Source organism: Hippoglossus hippoglossus, chromosome 16 (assembly GCF_009819705.1).
Source record: "Hippoglossus hippoglossus isolate fHipHip1 chromosome 16, fHipHip1.pri, whole genome shotgun sequence".
In the NCBI taxonomy this organism is placed as follows: Eukaryota; Metazoa; Chordata; class Actinopteri; order Pleuronectiformes; family Pleuronectidae; genus Hippoglossus; species Hippoglossus hippoglossus.
The window spans coordinates 21,955,641-21,980,886 of record NC_047166.1 but is presented as its reverse complement, the minus strand read 5'-3'; the positions used below and the strand labels follow the sequence as shown (position 1 = coordinate 21,980,886).

The 25,246-nt window shown below is 41.6% G+C and overlaps 2 protein-coding genes across 4 annotated transcripts in view; one reads left to right on the top strand and one right to left on the bottom strand.

Annotated features, from left to right (window-relative positions):
* Positions 1 to 20,294, top strand: part of zhx2a (zinc fingers and homeoboxes 2a) — a 33,916-nt gene extending 13,622 nt beyond the window's left edge. For 2 of the 3 annotated variants that reach the window (XM_034612134.1, XM_034612133.1), the window contains exons 2-13: positions 2,238 to 2,715; positions 3,244 to 3,954; positions 4,180 to 4,392; positions 5,194 to 5,448; positions 6,390 to 6,593; positions 6,773 to 6,857; positions 7,095 to 7,280; positions 8,574 to 9,001; positions 9,920 to 10,151; positions 10,470 to 10,636; positions 10,896 to 11,017; positions 12,128 to 13,687. In XM_034612134.1, the coding sequence (XP_034468025.1) occupies positions 2,617 to 2,715; positions 3,244 to 3,954; positions 4,180 to 4,392; positions 5,194 to 5,448; positions 6,390 to 6,593; positions 6,773 to 6,857; positions 7,095 to 7,280; positions 8,574 to 9,001; positions 9,920 to 10,151; positions 10,470 to 10,636; positions 10,896 to 11,015 (2,700 nt within the window). In that variant the 5' untranslated portion in view covers positions 2,238 to 2,616 and the 3' untranslated portion in view covers positions 11,016 to 11,017; positions 12,128 to 13,687. Of the gene's footprint in view, positions 1 to 2,237; positions 2,716 to 3,243; positions 3,955 to 4,179; positions 4,393 to 5,193; positions 5,449 to 6,389; positions 6,594 to 6,772; positions 6,858 to 7,094; positions 7,281 to 8,573; positions 9,002 to 9,919; positions 10,152 to 10,469; positions 10,637 to 10,895; positions 11,048 to 12,127; positions 13,688 to 20,283 lie in introns of those variants that run through there. The other variant, XM_034612135.1, reaches the window with a different exon arrangement.
* derl1 (derlin 1) lies at positions 14,604 to 21,335 on the bottom strand. Its single transcript, XM_034612137.1, has 8 exons — positions 20,993 to 21,335; positions 18,700 to 18,811; positions 18,546 to 18,610; positions 17,840 to 17,866; positions 17,205 to 17,300; positions 17,011 to 17,063; positions 16,149 to 16,259; positions 14,604 to 15,747 (listed from the first exon to the last, which is right to left on the bottom strand). The coding sequence occupies exons 1-8, from the start codon at positions 21,143 to 21,145 to the stop codon at positions 15,603 to 15,605; spliced, it is 762 nt and encodes a 253-aa protein (XP_034468028.1). The 5' UTR covers positions 21,146 to 21,335; the 3' UTR covers positions 14,604 to 15,602.
* Between the last annotated feature and the right edge of the window lie 3,911 nt (positions 21,336 to 25,246).

The following is a 25,246-nucleotide window of genomic DNA, read 5'->3' as shown; positions in this document are numbered from 1 at the left end:
TGATTTAAAAACTTCTTCCAAGTCGTGATTGTTGACTGTCAGAGTGACACTGCAAAATTCAGCTGCCACCTGAACCATTAGAGTTAAACTGAGTCTGGCCAATAATTATAATTATAACATGTCAGTGTTGTAAGTGGGCAAAGTCCATGTGGCTTCACAGATAGTTGCTCATGCTGTCGTCCTGATTGTGCAACCGCTTGTTTTTAATGTTAATATTACTTGTGTATGTTGAGCAGGAATAGATGGTCTTATTTTATTTCAGCATCTTCAGTGAATAATTAGGCCTAATTTACTCAATAAATGTATTAAATATATTAATAGTAGTTTTTTCATGGCCACATGGGATAGAATATCATAATTATCATTTAGTCTACAAAATATAAGATAGTTAAGTTACACATGCCCAATAGAGAGGCAGAGGTGATAAATTCATGTTGCTTATTTTCTTTGTTTTAGATCTGACGAGACATAAAAAGCATACAAACAACAACAACATTTCCAGTGCAGCACACAAAATGGGGGGTGGGGGGTGTCCAAATAAATGTTAACAACAGTAATGCAGCAAGACACAGTAGCAGTAACGATTGAAAATAAAAGGCACAAAATTAAAAAAAAGCAGTGGACTGAAAAGGAAAAAGCTAAATCATCACTCTAACCAGCCATCTCCACTAATTTGCTCGCCTGCACTGGGTTTAATATTACTGGGCGTCGATGAGTGTGGGAGGGGAGAAAGCCCGTCTCTGAACATGGCCCCCCAGAGACGTGGCAATGCCCGACCATCCCTGAGCAGGGCCTGGCTTGGCCCTGTTAGGACGCACAGTTGTGCAGTCAAGGGAGGCTATACACTGACGCCCTCCAGCCTTCAAACAATGGCAGTCTGGGATTAAACCACACTGTGAGTATGGTCTTTGCCACAGTAAGACCTGCCAGCAGTATTCTATGTTTATGATTTAAAGTGAGGGATAAAGAGGAGTCATATAGCAATATAGAACATTAAGAAACTGTTTCATGTTCTCATTTGAAGAGCTGGAACCAGGGTGATTTTGACTTTCATACATTTCTTTTATAATAGTTGAAATTATGCTATTTAATTGTTTGATCAACTAATCATTTCAGCTCTAAATTGCATCAACAGTAACTAATACGGTATATCGTTCCTCTCCTCCTCTTCCTATCTGCCACATCCTTGATGATTCTGTGGCTGACTTCTATTTGTGTCTCACACACACACACACACACACACACACACACACACACACTGAAATACACACTGAAATACAAACACTAGGATTTGTCTGAGTTGTGTAGGTTATGGACTTAACACGGTGCAGAAAGCTGTTTATTGGATTTATTGCTGTGAGGAAAACACGCGATCTGCCTTTCTCATCCCTTTCTTCTCCAGAACACTGCAGTTATTTCAGCACCAGTGTCCAGCTGACCACCTGTTGACCGTCTGCTTCTGTCCACTGTTTGTTTGTTTGTCTGCCTCTTTCGACCTTTTCTCCTTTTGAGCCATTTTTGCCGGCTGTAGTCTCTACCTCCTTTGGGTGGTGGTTCACTGCAGATCCACATGGGACGCTGCTGAGAGTAAATAACCCAACATGTTGCTTTACTTAAAATGCTCAAACTCACTTTTCTTCATTTTCCATATATGCTGTGTTTAACTCGTCTCAGTTCTACACATACAAATTAAGAATTGGTGAAGCTATTTAAAAATAGTAGCTCTCCATTTTTTGTACAGTATGTTATACAAGCAATTTGCTTTCTCTTTATTTCTATGACTTGCATTGATCATTTCAGGTGAGATGTGGTTTTACTGATTAAAATAGTAATTAAAACCAATGTTATGGGAAATATGAGCTCTTGGAACTGGAATCAGTGTGATACAAACTACCAAAAATGTCAGAAACCCCCTTTGAGTAAAATTATTTGATATATGCTTTTCAGTTTGGTCTGTGATCTCTGCAGCAGAGTTTATGTCACTTCCTGTCTCTGTCTGCTGCACCACCTCTCACCTGAATAATGCGGTTGTGAATGCGTCATGTGCATGTGTGAAAGGCAAACTGCGGGTACCTCTGTATCCAATTCTCCGGACTTTATCTGCAGGTCATGTCTGAAAACGGCTATACTGTCCATTATTACACAGTCTATGGTTCTAACAGTTGCTTTTAAACTAAATGAAAATGTCTTTCTAATGTTTATAATGGTCTGTCTCTCTTCTCTTCTCTCTAATGCAGGTAGAATCCTGTCATGCAGTTCCAGGAGGTTGGAGAGCACTGTAGCTGACACTGTCAGCGAGCTCCGCCTCCACTACACTAAAACAGTTCCATTTCCACCAGACCTTCACATTTCACTGCCCTCCTCTCTCTCAGGCCACTTATCGCACCCCAGGGGAAGATTTCTCCTCAGGCTCCTTGGCTGCTCAGTCCCATCCCAGAAACTGTCCTGAGGTTGCTGCCTGTATCTCTGTCCTCTTACACCTGACTATACGTCCACAGCTGCATAGTCCCGCATCCTTGGCACCTCAGCCATATTCGCCACCACAACATCCCTGGCCACGCACAAGCACGTGTAGGGCTGCCGTCCAAAAGGACAAACCCAGTATCTACCGTCAACATGTCCAGTCGACGAAAAGCTTCCACTCCCTGTATGATTCGACCAGAGCAGACCATGGTTGAGTTGGATGATGATGCAGAGGAATCACACAATATGGAGGTAAACCTTCAGTATGTCTGACATCAGCATATGATATTTGAATATTTGTATTCTCTGTGTCCCTGTGTGTATATATTAGAATGACTATGGCTCAGGGGTTAGAGCGGTCGTCGGTGGTTCGATCACACTCGAATGCCGAAGTGTCCTTGGGCAAGATACTGAACCCGGAATTGCCCCTTCTCATCGAGAAAAAACATGCTGCACATACTGTAGATGCACTGTGTGAATGTTAAAACTGTACTGTAAATCACTTTGAGTGGTCATCAAGATTAGTAAAGTACTTTTTAAATACAGACCATTTACCATTTGGGGTGATTAAGGTTTGAGCAAGTTGTTCAAAGGTAGATTGATTTTAAGAATCTTTTAGTATTTTGGTGCATTTTTCTGAGGATTTCAGTCATGTACTAGTCTCAGTATTCGCTTTTTTAATCAAGGACATTATCCAACTAGTATGTCAGTCTGTCGACGTATGTGAAAATGCAAATTTCTGCCCATATTATCCATCTGAAGCTGAAATTTCTCTCACAGATAACGACAGAGAACCATACTGAGGATGGGCCTATGGAGGCAGATCTTTCGACAGGAGCAGATTCATCCATGGACCTGGATCTATCAGGAAAGGCCTCTGACCTCCCGTCTGCTCCTGACAAACCTGCCACTGAGCCACCAGACCTTTCTAAGCCCCAACGAAGGCAGCAGGGGGGCTATGAGTGCAAATACTGCCCCTTCTCCACACAGAACCTGAACACTTTCAAAGAACACGTAGACGCCAACCATCCTAACGTCATCCTCAACCCCCTGTATCTGTGTGCCGTCTGCAACTTCAACACAAAAAAGTTTGACACCCTGACGGAGCACAATGAAAGGTGTCACCCTGGGGAGAGCAACTTTAAATTCAAGCGTATAAAAATGAACAATCAGACAATCTTAGAACAGACAATAGAGGGGTGCAGTAACAACGCAGTCATTTACAACACGTCAAGCGCCAATTCTGGCAAAGGGGACGAACTCGGCACTTGGCCACTAAGCAGACCCGCCGCAGTGAAGGTTGGTAAACCAAAAATGACGTCAGATAATAAACGGACAGAGTTGGGTAAACTGACCCAAGACCTGGCCAAGAAACCAATCACAGCGGTTAATGTCAACGGGACGGTCATCATCCCTGAATCAACGCTACTTAAAGCAGACGGCCTTTCTCACATCATGCCTTCCCTCCAGCGGCCTCTAAACTATACCCAGGTAAGAATTCTTCTCCTAGGTGCTGTTCCTGTACAGTTAAAGGAAGTTTGTCTCTTTTTTTTTTCTTCAGGAAACTGAACCACTCTCACCACACTTCCAAGGAAATTATCAGAAAAAATACTTTTTTAAATGCCCTTTCTGAACACAATACCTCGGAACAGTACTTGAAGAGATCAGTTTCTAGGTGTGTGAAAAGAGTTTCCCTGGCTGACTGTTTTGTTTCAGGTGCCGAAGATCGCAGTGCCCCTCAACACAACCAAATACAATCCGTCACTAGACGACAACCTGACGCTCATCTCGTCCTTCAACAAGTTCCCCTACCCGACGCAGGCTGAGCTCTCGTGGCTCACTGCAGCCTCGAAACATCCCGAGGAGCAAATCAAAGTGTGGTTCACCACACAGAGGCTCAAACAGGGCATCAGCTGGTCACCTGAGGAGGTACGAGGTGTCAGGTTAACTCTGTTTTTAATTCTCATCATTTGACTATAGTTTGATGTATTTTTCCACGGTACTATTCATCACTGAGAGGCTCAAACAGAACTGAATTCTGAAAGAGTGAAATTAATTATCTTTTTAAAAACTTTATTTCTAGCAAGTATAGAGAATAATTATTCTTGGCTGCAGTATTTCATGGGCTGGGAAATGTGCCCCAGTAAACTAGAGTGGCACTCAGTAGAGAACAAACCTCCTCCAAGTCCCACTAGTCCCCTTAGTTCAAATCAAGCTGTACACAGATATCAGTTCCTTAAACAGGTCAGATCAGTTTTTCATCGAGATCCATGAATTATTCCCTGGGAAATTTGTGAAAATGTCAAAAACACTGTTAGAGAAAACAATCAAGAAAATCCTTGATCCTTTTTTCAGATCCATGCTAAAATGTAATGGGTCTATCTTGGCCCATGTCCCTTCCACCAAGTATTAGTGGAAATCTGTATAACAAACAGATGGGACGAAAAACATGACCTAGTTGGCAAAGGTAATTCCAGCTAAAAGCACAGGAATGCTAATTGTCTCTTTAGGCAACAATAATCACTGATCAGTTTGTGGGCTTTTGTTGGGTAACTGCTTTGATGTGAATTTTTTCAATGGAATTTCTCTACACAAACCTAGGAATTTTACAGACCTGCAAATTAATAATCAATTAATTTGCATACATATCTGATTTGTTTACTAATTCTGCTACAATTTTGTCCGACACACGCAGAAACCCGTATAAGAAGTCCTCTCCCTCTGTTACAGGTGGAAGAAGCCAGGAAGAAAATGTTCAACGGTACAATCTCCTCTATGACTCAAACCTTCACCGTGGTGACTCCTCAGCTCAACTCCCAGTCATCCACAAACATGTCTGCAGCCTCCAGATTCATGCAGCCAGGAGCCTCTGTCCTGCAGTCCCTCCCCTGTCACCTGCTGGGACAGACCAGCCTGGTGCTGACGCCTGTAGTCAACGGCTCCACTGTCACCTGTGCACCGCTGGCACTCACAGTGGCAACCCAGGTAGAAAACACTGGGCAGACTCATACAGACTCACAGAGGTGGCAAAAATACACACATTCTTTACTCCAGTAGAAGTACAGGTACTTGTGTTAAAAGTATAAGTACTGAATCACCCTCCTTACTCAAGTAAAAGTGTAAAGTATAGGCTCAGAAATGTCCTAAGTATAGAAGTAAAAAGTTCCCCTCTGAAGGTCAAAGCAAACTGAGAATCATGTCACAGTAATATAGTTCAAATACTGTTTCACTTAAACCACACTTACTTCAAATAAAAAAACAATACACTAAAATCAGTTAAAGCAAGAGAAGACTGATGAGCATGAAACATTGTCCAGGAGGAAATGTGTAAAGTGTATTGTATGAAATATCCTTCATTTAAATAAGTGCAGGGATGGGAAATGTTTTGTTGCTCTGATTCGTCGTCGTTCTCAGTGATGATGGCTGATTCTTCACTTTCTCCCATGTCGTTTCTCCTTGTCACAAATATATGTGCCTACATATGTGCCTCTTCTGTGCAGTTGGGTCTCCTGTTTCGTCTCGATACGTCTCATGCCCTTTTACATATGTTGTGTGTGATCTGCCCTAATAGATAAAAAACAAGGAACATCTTTTTTACTGTGTTATTGTACATTTAGGTTCAAATCTGTCTCGATGTTGGGAAGGCGGCACTCGATGATGCCAAATAAAAGTAATAGATAATTCACATGAAATGCATTAAAGCGACAGTAACCAGCCTGTTTTGAATAAGTAAGGAGGAGAAAGTACAGATATTTGTGTTGAAATGTAGGGAATAAAGTAAAACGTTAGTACAGATACCTGAAAAATGGACTTAGTTACAGTATTTGTACTTCCCACCTCTGCGCACACAGTAACGCAAACAGTTAATATGTCTTGCAGCAACCCTTCTTAAACTCTAATTGATATTTCCTCCATGTTTTTGACAGGTGGCACAGTCACTCAAACGACCCCTGACCTCTGCAGTGATCGCCACAGAGAGTAAACGCCCCTCCATCATTCAAACAATCTCGGCGCCCAAGCTGGTGTCCTCCAAAGTGCTCAATTTTACAGTTGACCCCAATAAAACAGGCGAGCAGCTCTCAGTACTGAGGTCCAGCTACACACACTGTCCTTTCCCTGAGGAAGATGAGGTAAGAATAAGTGAGTCAAATGGCTTTATCTTTTGAGCCATGCCTTTTATGAGTTGAGATTTTTGGGGCTGCTTTAATTGTCTTATTTACTACTGCCGCTGTTTTTAAGCACAAAACTGTCATAGACAAACACCTGTGTTTATTGTTTCATCCCCTGTTGCATCTTGTCGTGCGATTAGATCTACAGGCTGATAGAGACCACCGGGTTGTCCAGAGGAGAGATAAAGAAGTGGTTCAGTGAACAGAGGCTCCTTAATCTCAAAGGTACGTGGTGTGAACAGTGCCACACATTTAAAATGACGAAATACACTCACTATGATTAATCATACATCGTTTTGTTGGTTTAAAAAAAAAAAAAAAAGTTTTAATCACCAAACCATTACAAACAGTTTTTGAGCATTGTGCTTGTGCTGCATCAATTCATCCTTCATCATTTTAAAACATTAGTCAGTATATCTCTTCATTAAAAAGAATTCCCTCTCTGTTTGTCACTTTTCAAAGGTGTTCCTCCACCACCAGTGCTGGTGAAAACAGAGGTGACACCAGCAGTGAAAGATGGTCCAGTAAAGAAAGCGGTTCCCAGCCACTTTCCCCTGCTGGAGAGGGTGAAGGGAAAGACGTCAGAGCAGCTCAAGGCGCTGGAGGAGAGTTTCCAGAGGAGCAGCTCTCCAACTGAGGCAGAGCTCGGTACAGCTCACACATCATCCGCTAACAAGCTCACGCCTCCGGATTGTTACTTCCTCCTTATTTTGGTTTACAACATAGAGAAGCTCTAGGAGGAATCCATTAAGTTGCGTTCTGAGTAAATGTGAGAACACAGCACGAGAATGTCTGAAAATTCACAGAGAGCGAGAAGCTGTGTAAACGAGGTTTCTAACACGCGACAGAGGCCGAACTTGCAGAATACAAATCAAAAAGGATGATGAGAACGTGATTTAAAGAGCTTTTGATGCAAAACGAGCCAACGCCAGTGTCAATGGGCTTCAAGCAAAAACACTGTGCGGTATTTATATGTCAGATGTCCCCCCCCCATCGCCTGAATGTTTCAGTCATTTTCCTGTTGTATTGAACGTGTCTGTACATTCTCCTGCTGCGTCCTCCACATGTGTAGCTCTTTTTTCAGACATTTTGTGGCGTTCATGTCTGAAAACAGCTTTAGAGAGGAGTGATGTACATGACTGATTTGTAGATCAAGAAAATACAGATAAATATTGAGTCAGTTATAATATAAGTATCAGTGTCATTTTTGTAAGTTGATATGATGTTTGCCAGAGGGGAGATTTTACGGATACAGAAATATTAACAGAGTTCTGTCATGTATTTTAACAAATAATTGATAGGCATTAATGTAACTCTTGGGAAGAAAACAATCCGCCTCTTTAAAGGGCATTATTCTGTGTGCAGCCTGTGTATCGGTTCATTCGAGCAAATGTTATTTTGCTAACTTGTTTGCTTGAGGTCTCAGCCCAAGTGCAAAAATCAGATGCTTGATGTGAGCACATTATATTTTCCTTTGCCTCCAAAAACACATATCAGCCCTCCTGCAGATCAGGAGCTAATGAGGCAGAAAATCAGCTTCTCAGATATCTTATTAGGATCACTTAATGTCGTGTAGTTTCCCAACAAAAAGGATGATGGAACATTTAAGCTACTTATTAAACCTTTGTCCCTGAATTAGGATAAATGGGGTTCTATTCAGGCAGACAAATGAGCAGCTGGTTCTTCAGTATCCTCACTTTTTAACTATTTAAAGAAATTCTGTACTTTTTTTCCTACTATTTATAGTTGCTCACAGCATGTGACTTAATTTAATTTTACCCTAAAGGAGCTGTAGGCTCGTCTCTGGTGGATTCATGCATGACAGGAACAGCAGAAATGTCTTCAATGAACACATTTTTAAGTTCCCCTGGGGAGAGAGTACATTTTCAGGTTTCTAAAAAAGCTTCCACATCTAATCTACTGTTTCTCCCCCTGCTGCAGACCAGCTGGCCCAGGACACCAGATTGTCCAAGACGGAGGTGGACTGCTGGTTCTCGGAGCGCAGGGCACTGAGGGACAACATGGAGAAGACTATACTCACCATGGCCTCAAAAAACATGGAGGACCGACAAGAGCGGCCCGTAGCTCTGCTGAACGGGGCTTCTCATCGAGAGCAGGACGGGAAACCCCTCAGCTCCTCTCCTCAACCACCTGTCCTCTCCTCCTCGTCCTCCTCCTCACCTCCAGTGCTCGCAGCCTCCTCACCTCCAGTGCTCGCAGCCTCCTCCCCTCAACCACCAACCCTCTCCTCCTCTGCATCTCCTCCCATCCTCACCTCGTCCGCCTCCTCTTCCCCCCATCCTCCCATCCTGTCAGCCTCCACAAGCCCAGCTCCCATCAGCAGCCGCTGCCTCACCCTGCTCCGAGAGGTAAGAGGAGGTGTATTAGAATACACCAGGAGTCAGAGCGATGATTTGAGCTTTAATGGTATAAAGATGAGCACTCTTCTAATTGCAGAGATGCCGCTAATGGTATCAACAGATTAATGAGATGAGACTTTAAAGCGATTAGTTGATGAGGTGGCACCTTTTTAATATCATCTGAAGGGGGATGTGTCAAATTAAATGATGAATTTTGAGAAGGTATTTTACATGTAGTTGACAAGAAGAGGAGTGATTGACACTACATGATGAATATTAAAAGTGAAATAAGATTTAAAGTGACAACAAGGTCAGATCGGGTTAAGTAAAGAGAGGATATTAGAGAAGTGTCACGTCTAGCAAACAGTGGGACCCCAAAGGATTACAAAACCAAACCATCATGGATCATGCAGTATGTGCATGAGACGTCTCTATAACAGTAACAGTACGTGTTTCATGCCCAGAAACATATTGACTCCGTTCGGAGACTGGTATTAACATCTGTCTCGAGTGCAGATGTGAACGCACCCAAATGTCCTGAGTGCATCCTGACATCTGATCACAAAAACCACAGTCAGAGGTCTGGGACGAGGCCACATTCTTTTCACTGTGGGAAGGAATGTACAGATTTTCAATGGTGATCCATTCATTTCAGCTACTAAAAATAAAAGTCCAACAATAGCTAATGTATTTGTAGCATCATATCACCCTACATTGAACATAAAGATAGAGGATTTCAAAGTAATTCTCAATTGAATTGAGAATAAAGGCAGCTATGATGTGCAGTCCCTGTGGACGGCTCTATGTTTTACTGCTCCAGGGGATTTCAAGGAACTGTGTCTCAGCATCGTCACATCGCAGCAAAGAATTATTAAAGAAAACAGTGTTTTTTTAATAGTGGACATTTCTTTTTATTTGTTCTCACAGATGTTCTGTCGGACCCAGTGGCCATCTCCTGAGGAGTACAGTCAGCTGGAGGTCCAAACAAGCCTGGGACGCACCGACATTGTCCGCTGGTTCAAGGACCACCGCTTGGTACTGAAGAACGGTGAAAGTCTGGACTGGATGGAAGGTTTCCAAAACCCAAACTTAGCCGAGCAGCAGAAAGAAGGCCAGGAACAGAGCAAGAGCATTTCCTTGGAAGTCAAAGCTGTACCTGGTGAGTTTTGGAAAAGAGCATGTGTTTCAGTACTGCGATAGCCGGTGCCCGGAGGCAGTATGTGTATGAGTTGTCCGGAGGAACTGATCAGAATTTGGTGGTCAGACCAAACACATATTGGTCCTTTGAACCCAACCTCTCAGGAACACCTTGAGGAGTTTCTTCAATTAATGAATAAATAAATGAATGCAGACTGAAACTGCACTGGTAGGTGGTGGCAGACAACCCCAGGGCAGTGTTTCTGGTTTTTCCTCTTAATATTGTTTTGCAAATTGTCAGGTTCTCTTGTTTGACTTTGTGCTCTCTGTTGTTGTACAGACGCTGGTGCCGTGGAGGAGGCTGGTGAGAACGCAGCAGCTACAGAGCCCTCCAAGCTGTCAGAACACGACGAGGTAGAGAGGCTGACTGACAGACTAGCCCACAGTGTGACAGACCTGAGCCAGACCAGACCGGACCAGACTATCTCTGGCACTGCTGATAAAGGGTGGGTGGAGACATGAAAAAATAAATGTCATTCTTATTTTTATTTGCTTGTGTCAGATTCATGTTGTACAGACAAATAAATACCAGACCACTGTGGATCCTGGAATAATCAATTGTTGATTGTTCCATGAACTACATTTTCATGAATGTGTGTATGGTACTTTGATAACTAGTGCCAAACAGTAAATAAATATTTTTCATATGTTTTGTATTTCCTATAAGGAGTCTCTTTGTGTTTTAAACTTTGTCTGTTTTCTTGCTAGGTGGGTAAAGGTGACTGTGGCAGTGGAGGAGGAGACTGACGGAGGAGTGGAAAGACAGAGGCTGTCAACAGACTCCGATGTTCTGACCTTAGAGCAACCAGAGAGAGTCACTGGTTGATGGTAGGTCAAAATGGTGAAAGAAAAAAAACTGTACCGAAAAAACAGGGATCAAGAAATTAGATAGTGTTTCCCATTAATTACCTAGACTGTGGCAGCCAGTAATATTCTAATTTGTCCTGCCACTGTTTCATGATGAAACACTCTTGAAACCCTCTAACTTGGTGTGACCAGCACTGTGCCCACGCTCTTGTCAAAAAGGTTTTTGTTGTCCACGCAGACCTTGTAGTTTCATCTGCAGCTGTGGCATCAATGCAGTTCCTGCTCTCGTGCGGGAACTTACCTATCACTGCTTAGTGTGTGTACCTGTCACTCAAAATCATGGATTGAATTGAGTCAGTGGGAAATGCTGAGATGTAATTACTTCACATGCACAAAATGTAAAGCTGATTGCGACCCTGATGAAATGAATCAAGTTTAAACTGTTAGTTGTTTGTTTTGTTTGCTTGGGGTTGAACTTAACAAGATGAAATCACACATTTGACATATTATGGCTTTGTAAAGATCATATTGATAACAAGGGGCAACACCTTCAGTTATATTAGTAATGATTTGCAGATGTTTCTGGCCATCCGGGGAACATCGGTAGAAAAATATCTTGTATGTATCTTCCAAAGTTTGGTATCTGGTCACAGCTGGATATGTCCTAGACCGCTGTGGCCCCAACCAGAAACAAGTGTCCACACAGAATGGATTGATGGCGGAGTTTGGGATTAATTGTGTGACTCGGCTTACATAAATGGAAACAGAAATGTTGAACTGTTCCATTGAGATGCCACAGCTGCAGCCTCCGGCTACACAGGAAGTTATTAGTGTGTAATTATGTGTGACTGGTCCTTCAGAGATGGCATGCTGGGACGGCAGGATGATACTTGGTCCACACTGTCATTAGCATCACACATGTCGACAAGCACACGCATATGCACGCTTGCCGTCACAGGGAGGACGAGGAGAGGGAGAACATGGAAATATTTGTAGTTTGTTTAAAAACATAAAATCAGTTAGTTTGGCAAGTCGTGTTTTCATTTTTCTTTCTTGTTCATTCAAGCAAATACTTTCAATGCTAATCTCGGAACAGTATTTAAAAAATATTGATGTCTGATTATGTTCCAGGTGAGTCGCTGACCACCATTGGATGATGACCAAACGTGGAACCAGTGATGCAGCTGTCTGCCTGCGATGTCATCACAAAGCTCCAGGGACGTTGGAGGTCTACCGCTGGAAGCACTGATGTGAGGTGCAGACGCTAAGAGGAGTGCCAAAGCTGGACTTGATGCATTGTTCTTACAACTACAACACTTAAAAAAAAACAGAAGCAGCCTTGTAAATATTTTTCTGTATTACAAAGAAAAAGGTTTGTACAGTTTTACCGCGAGGGCGAGTTTTGTTACATTTTTAAACAAGTCTGACTGGTGCCCTGAAAATTCTTTTTTGTTCTCGTACAATGATCAGAGCGTATGATAATCTCTGTCAATCAGTCCTATTTTCTTGGGAATCAAACTTGCGCACGACTCTTTATGAGCAGTCTTTGATGGCACTTGCATATCCCTGCTGTAGTGATAGATATTCTCATGGCCACTTCATTTCACACTGTAGGGTTTCTGTTTTTTTCCAGCAGCGTCACCTTGACTCATCCTCATAGAATAAGGTGAAGGTGGGAATCACTCACATGTGCTCGAGGGGATGTTGGGAGGAGTAACAGTGTTTTGAGAGATGTGAACATGGCAACAGCCGAGAGGCCAGAGGATGAACACAGGCCGCCACATGGGCAGACAGCGCTGGGTCGAGTGAATGAATGAACGCATTGTGCATCATACTATTGGTATTGCATTTCCTTACCAGCTGGTTTTTGCATCAGTACGTGAGGCACGTTGAGGTAACAGCACAGAATGTTTCTTTTTGAGAAATAGAAATGATAAAAAGATCATTTTGGAGAGTGTGTGTCTGTAGGATCGCACCACGCTGCCTTTTCAGCTCTCGTACCGATGACGTTTCCTAAAGTACAGCCTGGTGATGATTTCACCTTGTTTTTTTTAAACTAAATATTCTCCACTGAACTTGCCAAGAACATTTTGGTGACAGTGTTTGACGCATGATGAACTAGTCGAAGCTCCTTTCTTTGAACGCGGTCAGAATCCATCTGATCTGGGAACAAGCCTCTCGTCTTCTCTCCAGGCTTCCTGGCTGTAGGTATGTCCGTGTTTTCCAAGCAGCAGCACTGGACTCAGGGCTGATTCCAGTTCATGACAAACATGATGGAGGCTCGTGAACTTCTCACATTGATGAAATGATATAAAAAAAACTGTGCTGATTTGATTTGGAATAATTGGTAAATATCTCAGCAAAGCCATCATCAACTGCTCTTGCATGTGCTTCAACAGCTTTCTTTAAAAAAAAAAAAAAAATTTCAGAAATGATTTTCAAAGGGACCTCATTTTTTATGGGTCAAATCCGTGTGATATCTGTGCAAGTGGGAAAAGGTTAAGTTGAGCTCATTTTGAATAGTTTGACCAGCAGTTGAATGGCTGTTTGCTGGCTGAATGTCTGCTGCTGCTTTGGTTTTATGCTCGGACACGTTTCTGGGATACTGTACATTTGGTTGGCTTGTATGGAAACCTTTGCATTTTTATTTTCTAAGCCTGCTGTAACTCAATAAACACACAACTGACTGTACAACTCCCCTCTGTCTTCCAGTGTTAATGATATGCATGAGAATGAGAAACATGAACCAGGGTTTGGAGGGAGACTGACTGTTTGCTTGTTTACTTAACAAAACAATTTTTCAAAGTTCTATCATAATTTGAAGCCACTGGGTTTGAAGTTTACAGGGTGTTCCGACATCTTTGAAGTGATGCATTTGTTTGAGCCCATTTTTTATTAAACACACTTAAGCAGCTGCAGTTACTCCATCTTTCCACTTGTCCAGGACTTTAGGTCGACCATGGGAAACGTGTTAGTGTTACACACTGGACAGTCATTGGAACCGATGCACAAAAAAAACTTCCTGCCATAGACCCACTGGTTAAAGAAGTTAGTGTTGTATATGCAAACCTACAATAACTTTAAGCCCGAGCAACACAGCGTCCAGTTATCAGTTATTTTTATCTGCTTTTGAAATGCAATTACAAAGTCATATTTCACTAGAATAGCACTGAAGAGCGCCAAACTTTGTCAAGGCCCAACAGTTCCCTTAAAGTCAAGCAAGCTGCACCAAATTACACACCGATACACATGACTTCCCTAAATGTGCCTGATACTTTTCATCAAGATCCATAAATTATTCTGTGGGAAAACTGAAAGTGTCCAAAAAAAACCCAAATCTTGCAATGTGGAAGCTAGTGATAAAAAAAATTGATGAATCGGCACCAAAATTGTAATGTTTCTTCTCCAACCCATTATGCATTCTTCCAAGTTTCCTTGTAATCCGTTGAGTAGTTTTTTTTGCGTAATCTTGCTCAGAAACCAATCAACAAACAAGACAGGGGTGAAATCATTACCTTTACATCTCTGCATTAGCAGAAAAAATAACGAGTGTTAATGAACTGGAAACACTTCTGAACTTTTTGTATGTCACAATAAAAGGAATATCTTTGAGACTGTTGTCAGACCAAAAACTTTTTCACTGTATTTTCTGAAATTCATAGAACAAGAATCACAAAAATAATTAGTTGATCATGAAAATAAACTTTAGTATCAGCCCCAGTTTCACCACACAGGCACATGATCAGCTGAACCCCCCCCATCCCCCTCCTGATTCTGGAGAGAAGTTTTACCCCAGAGCTGGAAAAGGGAAAAATAAGATTCATACACTCAGACTCAATCTCCCTTTCAATGAACAACTGTTATATTTATAAAAAAAAGCAAACTCCCATTTTCACCTCATTTTGGTTCAGATCATGACATCTTAAGACAGAAGAAAGATCAGGTCTGTGCCACAGGGGATTCAACAAACATTTTACACCCATGTACATTCAGAACTGCTCTTCTCTGTAGCTTTATGTTCTGTGACGGGACGACAGAGAGCGCGGCCCCTGTGCGTTGGTAATTACACTGTAATCTGATATGGCAACACAGAGAGAGACGGAGGACAGGAACACATGAATCAAAATCAGCAGCGTGCTGGTGTGCAGCTGCAGCATCTCATCTCGACAGTGCAGTGGCAGTGTGTGGAGAAGAGGTGAAGGAGGGATGAAATAAAGAAAGGCAGAAGAAAAAGGGGAGGGGAGATCAAGAATCATCAAATTACAAAAACAAACTATTTATTCATGTTCTCTTCTATCTGCTTCACTTGGACTCGACCGCAGTAGTGTATTATTGGCTTTCATGGTGAACTGAGCCTACAGCCAGAGTCCGAGTCCTGCTACGTGCTGCTCTTTCAGTTAAAATGCATGCTTCTTCAAATTTCATCTCGTCATATCCTTTAAGACTAATCATGAAGTTGAATTTATTAACAAAGATTTTTGTTCATTCCCTCAAAGAGAGAAGAATGTGAAGAAGCAAACATTTTAACCTCAATCATCAGCTGCACGGCTGTTTGTTGTTGGAAGCTAAGGAGGAGGAGGGTGTAGCCATCTCCTCTGGCCTCCTCTCAGTCGTCCCCCAGGCGGAAGCCTTGGCCCCAGTTATAACGTCCTCCCCGACCTCCTGCCGCCGGCTCCTGGGCAACTGGTCTCCTGGTGGGAGGGGCTCCAAAGCCCGACACCCCTCCCCTTCTGTTGGGGAAAAAGCGATACCTGGAAGGAGGAGAGGGATGTGCACAGGGATGAGATGAAAATGTGATTTTCAAACAATAAAATAACAAAACATTTGACATTAGAACAGTTGAAATTAAGGGATTTTTCACAAATTAAAAAAAATTTTTTTATGAGAAGATTGGAATTACTGTTGTACGGCTCCACAAACCAGTCCAGTTTCAGTCTACATACATTTCTTTTTGTTAATTTTGTGACAACTGGCCAAAATCTGAAAGTGTTACCAGCCGGATTGATAGCAGCTTCCATTTCCAACTGACTATTCTTGACAGGCCATACAAGTCCGAATGAGTCAATCGGAGAGTCGATTGTTAAAACTAAAAGTACAGGAGGCTAAAACTTCAAAATAAAGCACAGGATGAAAAAAAAAAAAACGAACTCACAAGAACTCTGGTGTGGAGAGGAAGGAGCGTCCACCCAGGTCCATGGGGTATTTGAACATGAGGAAGAAGTAGAGGTGACCCACCAGGTTCCCAGTCAGTTCATTCACAAAACTGTGGAGTAACAGGAAAGTTGTGCAGATTTTTCTCAGTTACACTGCTGGTGTCAAATGTACACATACAGTTATAATACTTAAAACATATAAAAGGCTCATTTTCAGGTTATTTTCTACTAAAGCAGAAGAAAAAAATCATTCCTCATTAATTCAAGACCCCAAATTCTCATTTAGGGTGTTTTGATCGATTGGTTTGTAGACAGACGTCGGCGTGTTGTCAATTCAGCAGGTAGTAGTAGGAGAAAATTAATGAACTAGTTCATTTCGTCATTTTTATTGCCACTGCAATATCATAATTATATCACTACTAGGCGCAGTGCTCGACACGTTTGAATGTGTCAAATGAACGTCCTCATCTTTTAAAAATGATATCGTCAGACGCAAAGACTGCAAGAAATCCTCCGAGCTGCTTTCACTTCTTTTTCTTCTTCTATTCTTGTTTCGTGCTGTCTCAATTTCCTACCAGTCCAAAAGTCCGAAAATATGCAACAAAGTGTTTTCACACTGCAGTTTAATTCAGACTGAGACCAACTCTTTTTAGTCTCTGTTTAGACTCAAATTTGGTCTGTTGGGCTGGACCGTGGTCTGAGGAACCTTTCGCATTCGTTATTTTGGTTCGGACTAAGCTGAACAGTCTGAAGGTCCGGACCAAACAAGTTAGGTGAGAAAGAGCCCTTATACTACAGTGTGTTCAAAATGAAACCATTCAAATGTGACTTTGATCCTACTTATCAAAAAGAATTACTTACGAGCCTCCAATGATGAAGTTAAAGGCCAAGATGACCCACGGTAGATAATGTGCCTGAGACAGATATAAAGCATATCATTAGAATTATCTGCATGTTGAATAATAAAAACCCTTCAAATTCACATCATATATGACCTTACCTACCTTTAATAAGACAAGATACAAAAAGTACCATTTGTGATGTACATGACGTACCTTGAAGCGTGTTCCGAACCAGAAGGTGACGATGGTGTCTTTATTGAACTGAGCCCAGACGTACAACACGGACATGATCAGTGGGATCATGAGTAGCTGAAACACAAGCAGCCAAAGGGAAGCATCAGAAACACAGCTGTGTATAAACTATAAATACATTTAGCCTCAACCTATTGTTACTGTACTGAAGTCTGTTCATCATGAGGCCAAAAGCACAACAGTGTCACAATGAAAACAAATGAAAAACATCTATTTGCAGAAATTGAATATAAAATAATATAGGGAACTTTTCAGTAGTGTGTGATCGTCTAAATTCTAAGAAAAAAAATCATGCACATTTTTGGAACTGATATCCATGAGTGTGTGCAAGTTGGTGCAGCTTGATTGAATTTAAGGAGACTGTTGGTCTTTGGCGGAGGTTTGTGCCCTACTGAGAGCATTTATAGTCTAAAGTCTCGTTCTTATTATAGCTGTGGTTAGCTCAATATATCAGTTATGTTTAGTGAAGCCAAGTGACATGTTAAGAGCCTACGTTTATTTATTTATTTTGAGATAGATATATATAGAGAGAGATTGTACAGTGGCCATGATTTCATGTTTTGATAAAAATACAGAGAAAACAAGAGGAGTCTCACCCGCATGTTCATCAGCATCCCGGTTATCTACACACACAGTCAAGGACGGCAACTTTGTGGCTGAGTACAATCACAGCTGGAGCCTTAAGATTACAGCAGCTGGTGACGGGAAGGTTGCCAGTTTAAATCCACAACACAAGCTGACTCTCACCTACCACTTCTTCTGCCTCTTCGCCCCGTGAGCAAGGCATCTGACCGTGGCAAATTAGACCCCATCTAACCCTCCCACACTCCTTTTTTCACCCATGTCCACAATTAGCCTGAAGTGAGAAAAACCAAACTTGTGGGAAAGCTGAGGTTTGCCTCAGGTCAAGAAATGTCCAGAGTGCCAGAGCTGAACTCCTGACAAAACAGTGTTGAGATGTGGGCCAGGCTGCACTGCTGGTGCTGCATGTGACCTAGATTAGGTTTCTCTGCTCTGCAGGGGTAGACTGACACTGGGCCACTGGCACAGAGCCTCCCTGACATGGCACAGTGCTGCAGGGAGGGAGGGGGGGAGGGAGGGGGGGGGGGGGGAGGGAGAGGTACAGAAAAGACAGACGAACGAGAGATGCAGAGGGGAAAGGAAGCAGCAGAGTGTGGTAGAGGGGAAACAGGCTAACAGGCATTTAACCTTAGTTGTTGAAGGAATAATTTACTGTAGGTAGATTATTCGTCATTGAAACTGAAGGTTTCTGGTATTCAGCGATGCCACTCAGAAGGATACAACAATACAGATCCAGTTGAAGAGGAGCATGAAGATATAGTCTGCAGGTCTGCCATCAAATCCTCCTGCAAAACCACACCAAGAAAAGAACAGCGTGACGGGAAGAGCATTTAATGTGACTGTGTGTGTTTTAAAAAACCATTAGCAGTCTCACCCGTCTCTAGCCGAGTGGAGTAGTGGTAGAGGAAATATAGGTTGACCATGTACAGGAAGCCGGTGTTAGGGGTAACAGGGAAATACAGAGTGGCTGTCACTGGCCTCCAGAGCTGAAACACACAAAAGAGACGTTCATCTGACAGAAATGTAGTAAGATATCAACATGGCTGTGTGCCTGTGTGCAGATCCAGCCTTGTGTCTCTGTTGGATTCCAAAGGAAAACGTCGGAGCTCTCAAACAGTGGTAACTGACAGCTGGCGTTCCTCTGCAGAGTTACAGCACAACAGGATTCAAAGGGTTTGTTTGATGGTGACAGAAGTCAGATCAGTGCAGCATTCAAGAGGTGATGAAAGGATGAACCATCTTCTGTGATAAATCAGTGTTTCTCAAGGGAAATTTTATAAAAAAGTTACAACTTAACTGAAGTGGTATGTGTAGCAATAAACGATAGTACAAGAAAATTATGAGATTTTTTCGTGGATTAATTAGTAGAAAAAAAAAATCATCTGAATCAATTTTGGTGCGTGATTAATTGTTTTAGTTATTTAATGAAGCAAAAATGCCAAATGTACTGTCTGCACATTTAATGATTTTCTGTGTTTTTAAATGGCACAGAGGTGCAGTGTTCAGCACTGTCGTTGGCTGGGATCTTTCTGTGTGGAGTTTCTCTCTGTGACTGACCGAATAGATGTGAATGTGAGTGTGAATGGTTGTTTGTCTCTGTGTGTGTATATATATATATATATATATATATCAATCAGTCAGAATTTGTTGGCTTTAAAATGTGGAAAAATCCCAAACTGCCTAACTCAATCATATAAAGCCTGAGCTAAAACACATTTTTTCCTATCACATGTTATTTAGTGTTGAAGAGCTGAATGTGTGACTTGATCTGCAGAACAGCTGCCATGTAATGCATGTCCAGCTATTTCAGCATCATAGACCTGACCTTTATACAGTCGGGTCAAACGTCTAAAAGAACCAATTCTGTTTATCGATCTCTAGAAATCATTTTTGGCAGTTGTGTACTTGATTGATTGCTGGGATTTGCATCCCATCTTTTCTCAGACTAGATGAGTGTTTGATGTATGAAATTATCAATTATGAGTCAAAACCCAAAATATTAGTTGGGAAAAGTGTTTGACCACAGGGCATCTGAAAAGTGACCTGGGATTGCATTATTTGGCAAAGCTGATTTTGGACCTGCTGAGATTTGTCCACATAACTATGTTATGAAATGTTTCTTCAACTGAGTCGAATAAATCATTGATGACTCTAAACATTCATGAACAATAGGCATCGGATCATTTATTTTGTGTGTGTGTGTGTGTGTGTGTGTGTGTGTGTGGTACATTGCTGTGCAGCCTCTGCTGTTTTCTTAGTCATTGAGCTGTACCTGATAACTGAAATATCATAATTTTCACACATGCCACTGGTCTGCTTTATGTTTCTTTTTATCTATTACTTGAAGGCTACATAGCCACTGTTGTTTTTTGTATGTTCAAATACTTTCATTAAAAGACTGTGTGATTAAGTTTATTGTTTAGTTATTTTGCCGTGGTATCGAATTTGGGTTTTTCAGGAAACATATTTCAATCCTGTCTGCTAACATGTTTTAACCTCACAAGTCTTAAACAACATTTGAAATAAAAATGTTATATCAACAGATCAATGTAGCTCAAGAATCAAAGATATCATCACATACATATACACAGATTACTGTTAATGTACATTTATGTTACGTGGGGGTGAAGCTAACAAACTTCTTTATAGCCTAATGGATAGTTTAATAAAATACAAGTACTCAAATAAAGTACACATACTTCAATGTGTTCAGTACTTGGTTACTCTTCACTACTGCAAGTAACCAGGCTGCAGGGTTCATTTTGAGTTTTTCAGGAAACATATTCACGTCCTGCTGAGCTAACGTTGTTAAACCTCTCAGTGAGTAATGGAGGGTGAGGTCGTTTCATACCGAGTCTGTGAGCAACTTGTTTTATTAAAGCTGCTCGTGTGAGTTACAACATGTCTGCTCGGTTCTCTGGTGGATCAACCACCGTGTTATATTTACACTTTCATCTCGCTGTTGCTAAATTAAGTAGCATTTTGACAGCAACCGGAAGTGCTTACCTCCTACGTCTCAGCCTGTGATTGGCTGTCACACACCTCGGGGCCTGCTCACTGAGCCCTGTTAGCCACCTGCTAACTAAGCTAGCTCACCCAGCACACAACAAGCAGCGAGTTCACGCCGACAGACCAACACAGCAGAGACCAGAACAACAACAACGTACATGGAACTTGCTGAAGACGTACTCCGGCACCAGCACCATGTGTCTGAAGTCCACCAGCCCCAGCTTCCCGATGAGGGGGACAGCGATGGAAGCAGCGAACCAGGACCTGGTGATGAACGGGATGCTTTTGAACCAGTCCCCGATGTCTGACATCTTCCCAACGGGTTACTGCCGACCTCTAACCCCGAAACAAGCGCCCCCTCTCCGTGAATGAACCAGTGTCCTCCCCCAAATCAAACTACGAGCCAGGCTGCTAGATATACCACTACCGCTCCACAGCTAACTTTACATGACGTGGCTAATCACAGGCAAGCTAGTTGTACACATGGTGAAGCTACTGGAGGACAGGCACACGTATCCGCCGCAGCTTTTCAAAGTAAAACAAAAAATAATACTGCTTCTACACAACAAGGGCCGATCGATGCAAAACAGAAAAAACCCAGAAAGCAGAGGGGAATGGAACAAGCTATACAATATATAAAACTCATAGTCTACAGCGTAAATAATATTTGTCAATAGAAATTGATCCCCAGAGTATATTTATAACATTAATAAAAGATAATTATTTATAATTTTTATTTTAATGATAGGACAGTGACATCATTAGTTTACATTTCAAAAATATTACCGAAAGAAATAAGGGTTAGGGTTAGACATTTTCAAAACATCTCTGTTAATAAGATAATCAAAAGTTACTCACAGAGAAGTCACGTTCCATCAGTAAACCGCACAGAAGTGTAGTGTATCTAGAGAATATTTAAATGTATGTTTTTCTCTTTACTTTGTTTGTAATTCACAGGATGATAATCTGGTTTATTAGTATTAAGTTGACAGTTGGAATTCAATCAATCAATCAACCAATCAAACCAACTTTATTTGTACAGCACCTTTCATACAGGTTAGTGCAGCTCAAAGTGTTTCACAATTGATTGATGAGCCAAGAATAAGACATAAATAAAAATGCCGACAATGAGAGACCATAAAAAATATTTTAAAAGCTGATATAACAAAAAATATTTTGTACAAAGTACAATAAATTGAATTAATATAAATCCATAAAATGGGATAAAAACACAATATATTAACAGAGATAGATTTGAATAGAAATTTGAAGCCAGGCCAAAGAGTTTTAAGATTTTGTTTAAAGATGTCAACACACTCAGGTCCTCAGGTAGAGTGTTTCGGGGCTTCAAGCATAAAAGCTTAAAGCTTCCTCACCAAAGGTTTTAGTTTTACACTTTGGGAAAAGCAACAGACTCATAACAGAGCACCTGAGGAGCCGTCCTGGTTCATACACTGAGCATGTGTCACATGTCTGCTGGTGCAAGACCATGAAGTGCTTTAAAATCCAGTGACAGCATCTTAAAATCAGCACAGGAACAGACAGGCTGCCAATGTGAGGACATGAGTTCAGCAGTGACGTGACCTCAGTGTGCTGCGGCCCAGATGTTTGGGTGGACCAGACATTGTTCAAGCCTCGGAATAAAAGCATGCATCAGTTTTTCTGTGTCACTCAGAGGGAGAAAATTATCTTATTATTCTCATTATCTCTGCTATAAATGCTCACAACCACTGTCTTCTTCCATCGTTTTTGCCAAGTTCTGGCCTTTGGGACTGGTTCATATCACGCTCTTATTTTGAAAGGAAAACGCCAGAACCGGATGTGTTTTCAGTATCTAACACCAGCATCAGTTGCCAGTGTTTTGCGCTATACCAGCACTTCCTGTGAAATTTGCACCAGATCGCACTTGGCCATCCAGAGGAAGCCAGCAGCAGAAAGGGGCGTGGCTGACACGACAGAACCACGGCTTCCTGCTGCAGCCACCTGAGGAGGAGGGTTTGAATTACAGCAGCATCCATCAGACAGAAAGGAGTGAATGTTAATACAATTATATCATAAGTTATCATCCACTTTCATGAAACCTGCCTTTCAAATAAAGAGATGTGAAGTAATCAATCAACAAATTCAACGACACAAGAAAAAAAAAAAGGATCCGATTCTTTATTACAACTATCCCAGCGGTTCAGATTCAGTAGTTTGTTCCTAATTTAATATCTTCTTTACACCACAACTCATTTTGTTATCATCTTAGAGAATATGTGAATTGTGTTTTTTATTTCGTTGTGCTTGTAAGAGTAAATCTAAAATACTGTTGCATGTGCCTGACCATGCTCTGAACACTAATGACCAGCAAAGACTCAAAGGTCCTCATGGTATTATGAGATCTGACAAATTTTGAGGTTTGGCTTTATTTTGCAATTCAATTTTAACGGTTATTATCACTCATAATGAATTTGTTTTTATATCGAGGATACTGTTGAGATGAACATGGAGCTGGAAAATAGCTTTAAATCGACCTGAGAACCATTTCAAAGCAAATCAAATACTTTATTGTCCCCATGGGGAAATGTTTCTTGGACCAAAGTGCTACAGCAGCTGCAGAACAGTACATAGTGTAACAAACAGCAAAAAACAGCTCACAAGGACATATCATGTAAGGATTTCATTGCGACCTATAATAACACATATATCTCCCTTTATTGAGATCCTAAACACAGGCAATTTTGGCACCTTAGTACTGCACGTGCCCAATAACTTATTGTTCTTTCTACTTATGTATATTGTTTTCTCATGGGACCAATGTTACGAACACACATCTTCTTTCATTAAGATCTGTGATGGTTTTGCCCTAAAGTCTGATGATTTGACACGGAATCGCCCTTTTTGGCGAACTAGATTCTGGCTAATTAAAAAATTGTGGGTTTTTTTTTGCATCGCTCAGACTTTCTTATTGTGTTCAGTCCAATCTAGATTGTGAAGATTGATAGAATCGTTATTAAATCTGAAACATATACAGTGCACTTTCAAGACGAGGAAAATAAAAGTAAATCAAATCTCAACTCTTATTGAGATTTGTTGTGTCTCATGATTGCATGGCTTAAGTAATCAGTTAACCGTAGTTGTGCTGTAGCAGTTACAGTTTTGATCATTGGAGAAATTGTCTTGCCCCTTGTGGTTGAACAATGCTGCAGAGTTGGACTTGAGTCACAGAGAGTCTGATCATGAGAGAAGCTGCTGCAGCATTCCTGCCACTTTTTTCAGTGTAAACCACTAGAGAGCGACCGCGATTCACTGAGCTTTGAGTTGAGTTCCTGCTCAGTGTGGGTGTCCTTCTCCTCTTCAGTGTGAGCTGTTCCTCCTCTGTGTGCTGCCCGAGCTGCTCACTGCCTCCTCCATTTGACCTTTCACACCCATTACCATGGCAACATCTGTCATTGACATCAGCAGAGACAGATGATTGACTCTGCAGAAAGATCCCAACATCATTTAGTGTTTTAAGTGTTTGTTAATCAGTTGGATTATATTTTACAGTCATGATTTTCTCTGCAGAGGTTTGCAACGTTGGAATTTGAAAATAATAATATGTTTTGCAGTGAACTGGTGCCGGCACTGGTTCGAGTCTCTGAACTTCCTGAACATCAGAGAACGTTCTGGCTCACCAGGATTTTCTCCAACCACCCGTCATTGGAGACCAGATGAACAGGTGACAAATTCTTCGTATTTAACCCCCACAACCTTCTTTTTCTTGGCTTGTATTTGCTTTTGTTTCTCAATAATGCTTCTTATTAATCTAGAAAGCTATTTTCAAATGTAATACCATAAAATGTAATAAGTTATCACTGCTTCCTTGCTGGATATAGAGTAAATGAACTTGTGTAACAGCAGTAACAGGTCAGCCAGTAAGCTTTTTTAGGTTTTGACCAATTGCAGCTGTTACATTAATGTAATTGACACCAGATTATTGCGGTGATTTGGCTGAAACTATTACCATGTTGTGTTCTATTAACATCTTTTATTTTTCATGAGCATTTTCCCTCATGGGACATGACGTGGAGGAGGAGGAGGAGGAGGAGGAGGAGGAGGAGATGAAGAAGGCAGACAGAGGAGAAGAGCCTCACAGAGCTTCTGCATCACACAGAGTCAAACATGCAGATCATTGACACATTCCAATATGGACCCAGTGTAATAAATTTGAAACATACTTGATCTTGGTGCGCTCGTACATCAGGCTTTACAAGAAACGATCAAAGCCTCACAATCATCCAGACTCTGGATTTTGGCCCAGGTATCTGTGATCTCCTCCTCTTGTATCCATTAACTGTCTCTTTGCACGCAGACCCTGGAGGAAACCCTGGCGGAGGCGTGCCAGTTGGGCCTGGAGTCAGACTGGCAGGGCGACGTGGCGGAGCGCC

What these genes read in the sequence shown, in the direction of transcription:
- derl1 (XM_034612137.1), bottom strand. Translation starts at nt 21,145, where the DNA reads ATGTCAGACATCGGGGACTGGTTCAAAAGCATCCCGTTCATCACCAGG. An exon ending in CTCCACTCGGCTAGAGACGG is followed by an intron (nt 18,611 to 18,699) that starts GTGAGACTGCTA and finishes GTGGTTTTGCAG; the next exon opens with GAGGATTTGATGGCAGACCT. An exon ending in GGTTCGGAACACGCTTCAAG is followed by an intron (nt 17,064 to 17,204) that starts GTACGTCATGTA and finishes TATCTGTCTCAG; the next exon opens with GCACATTATCTACCGTGGGT.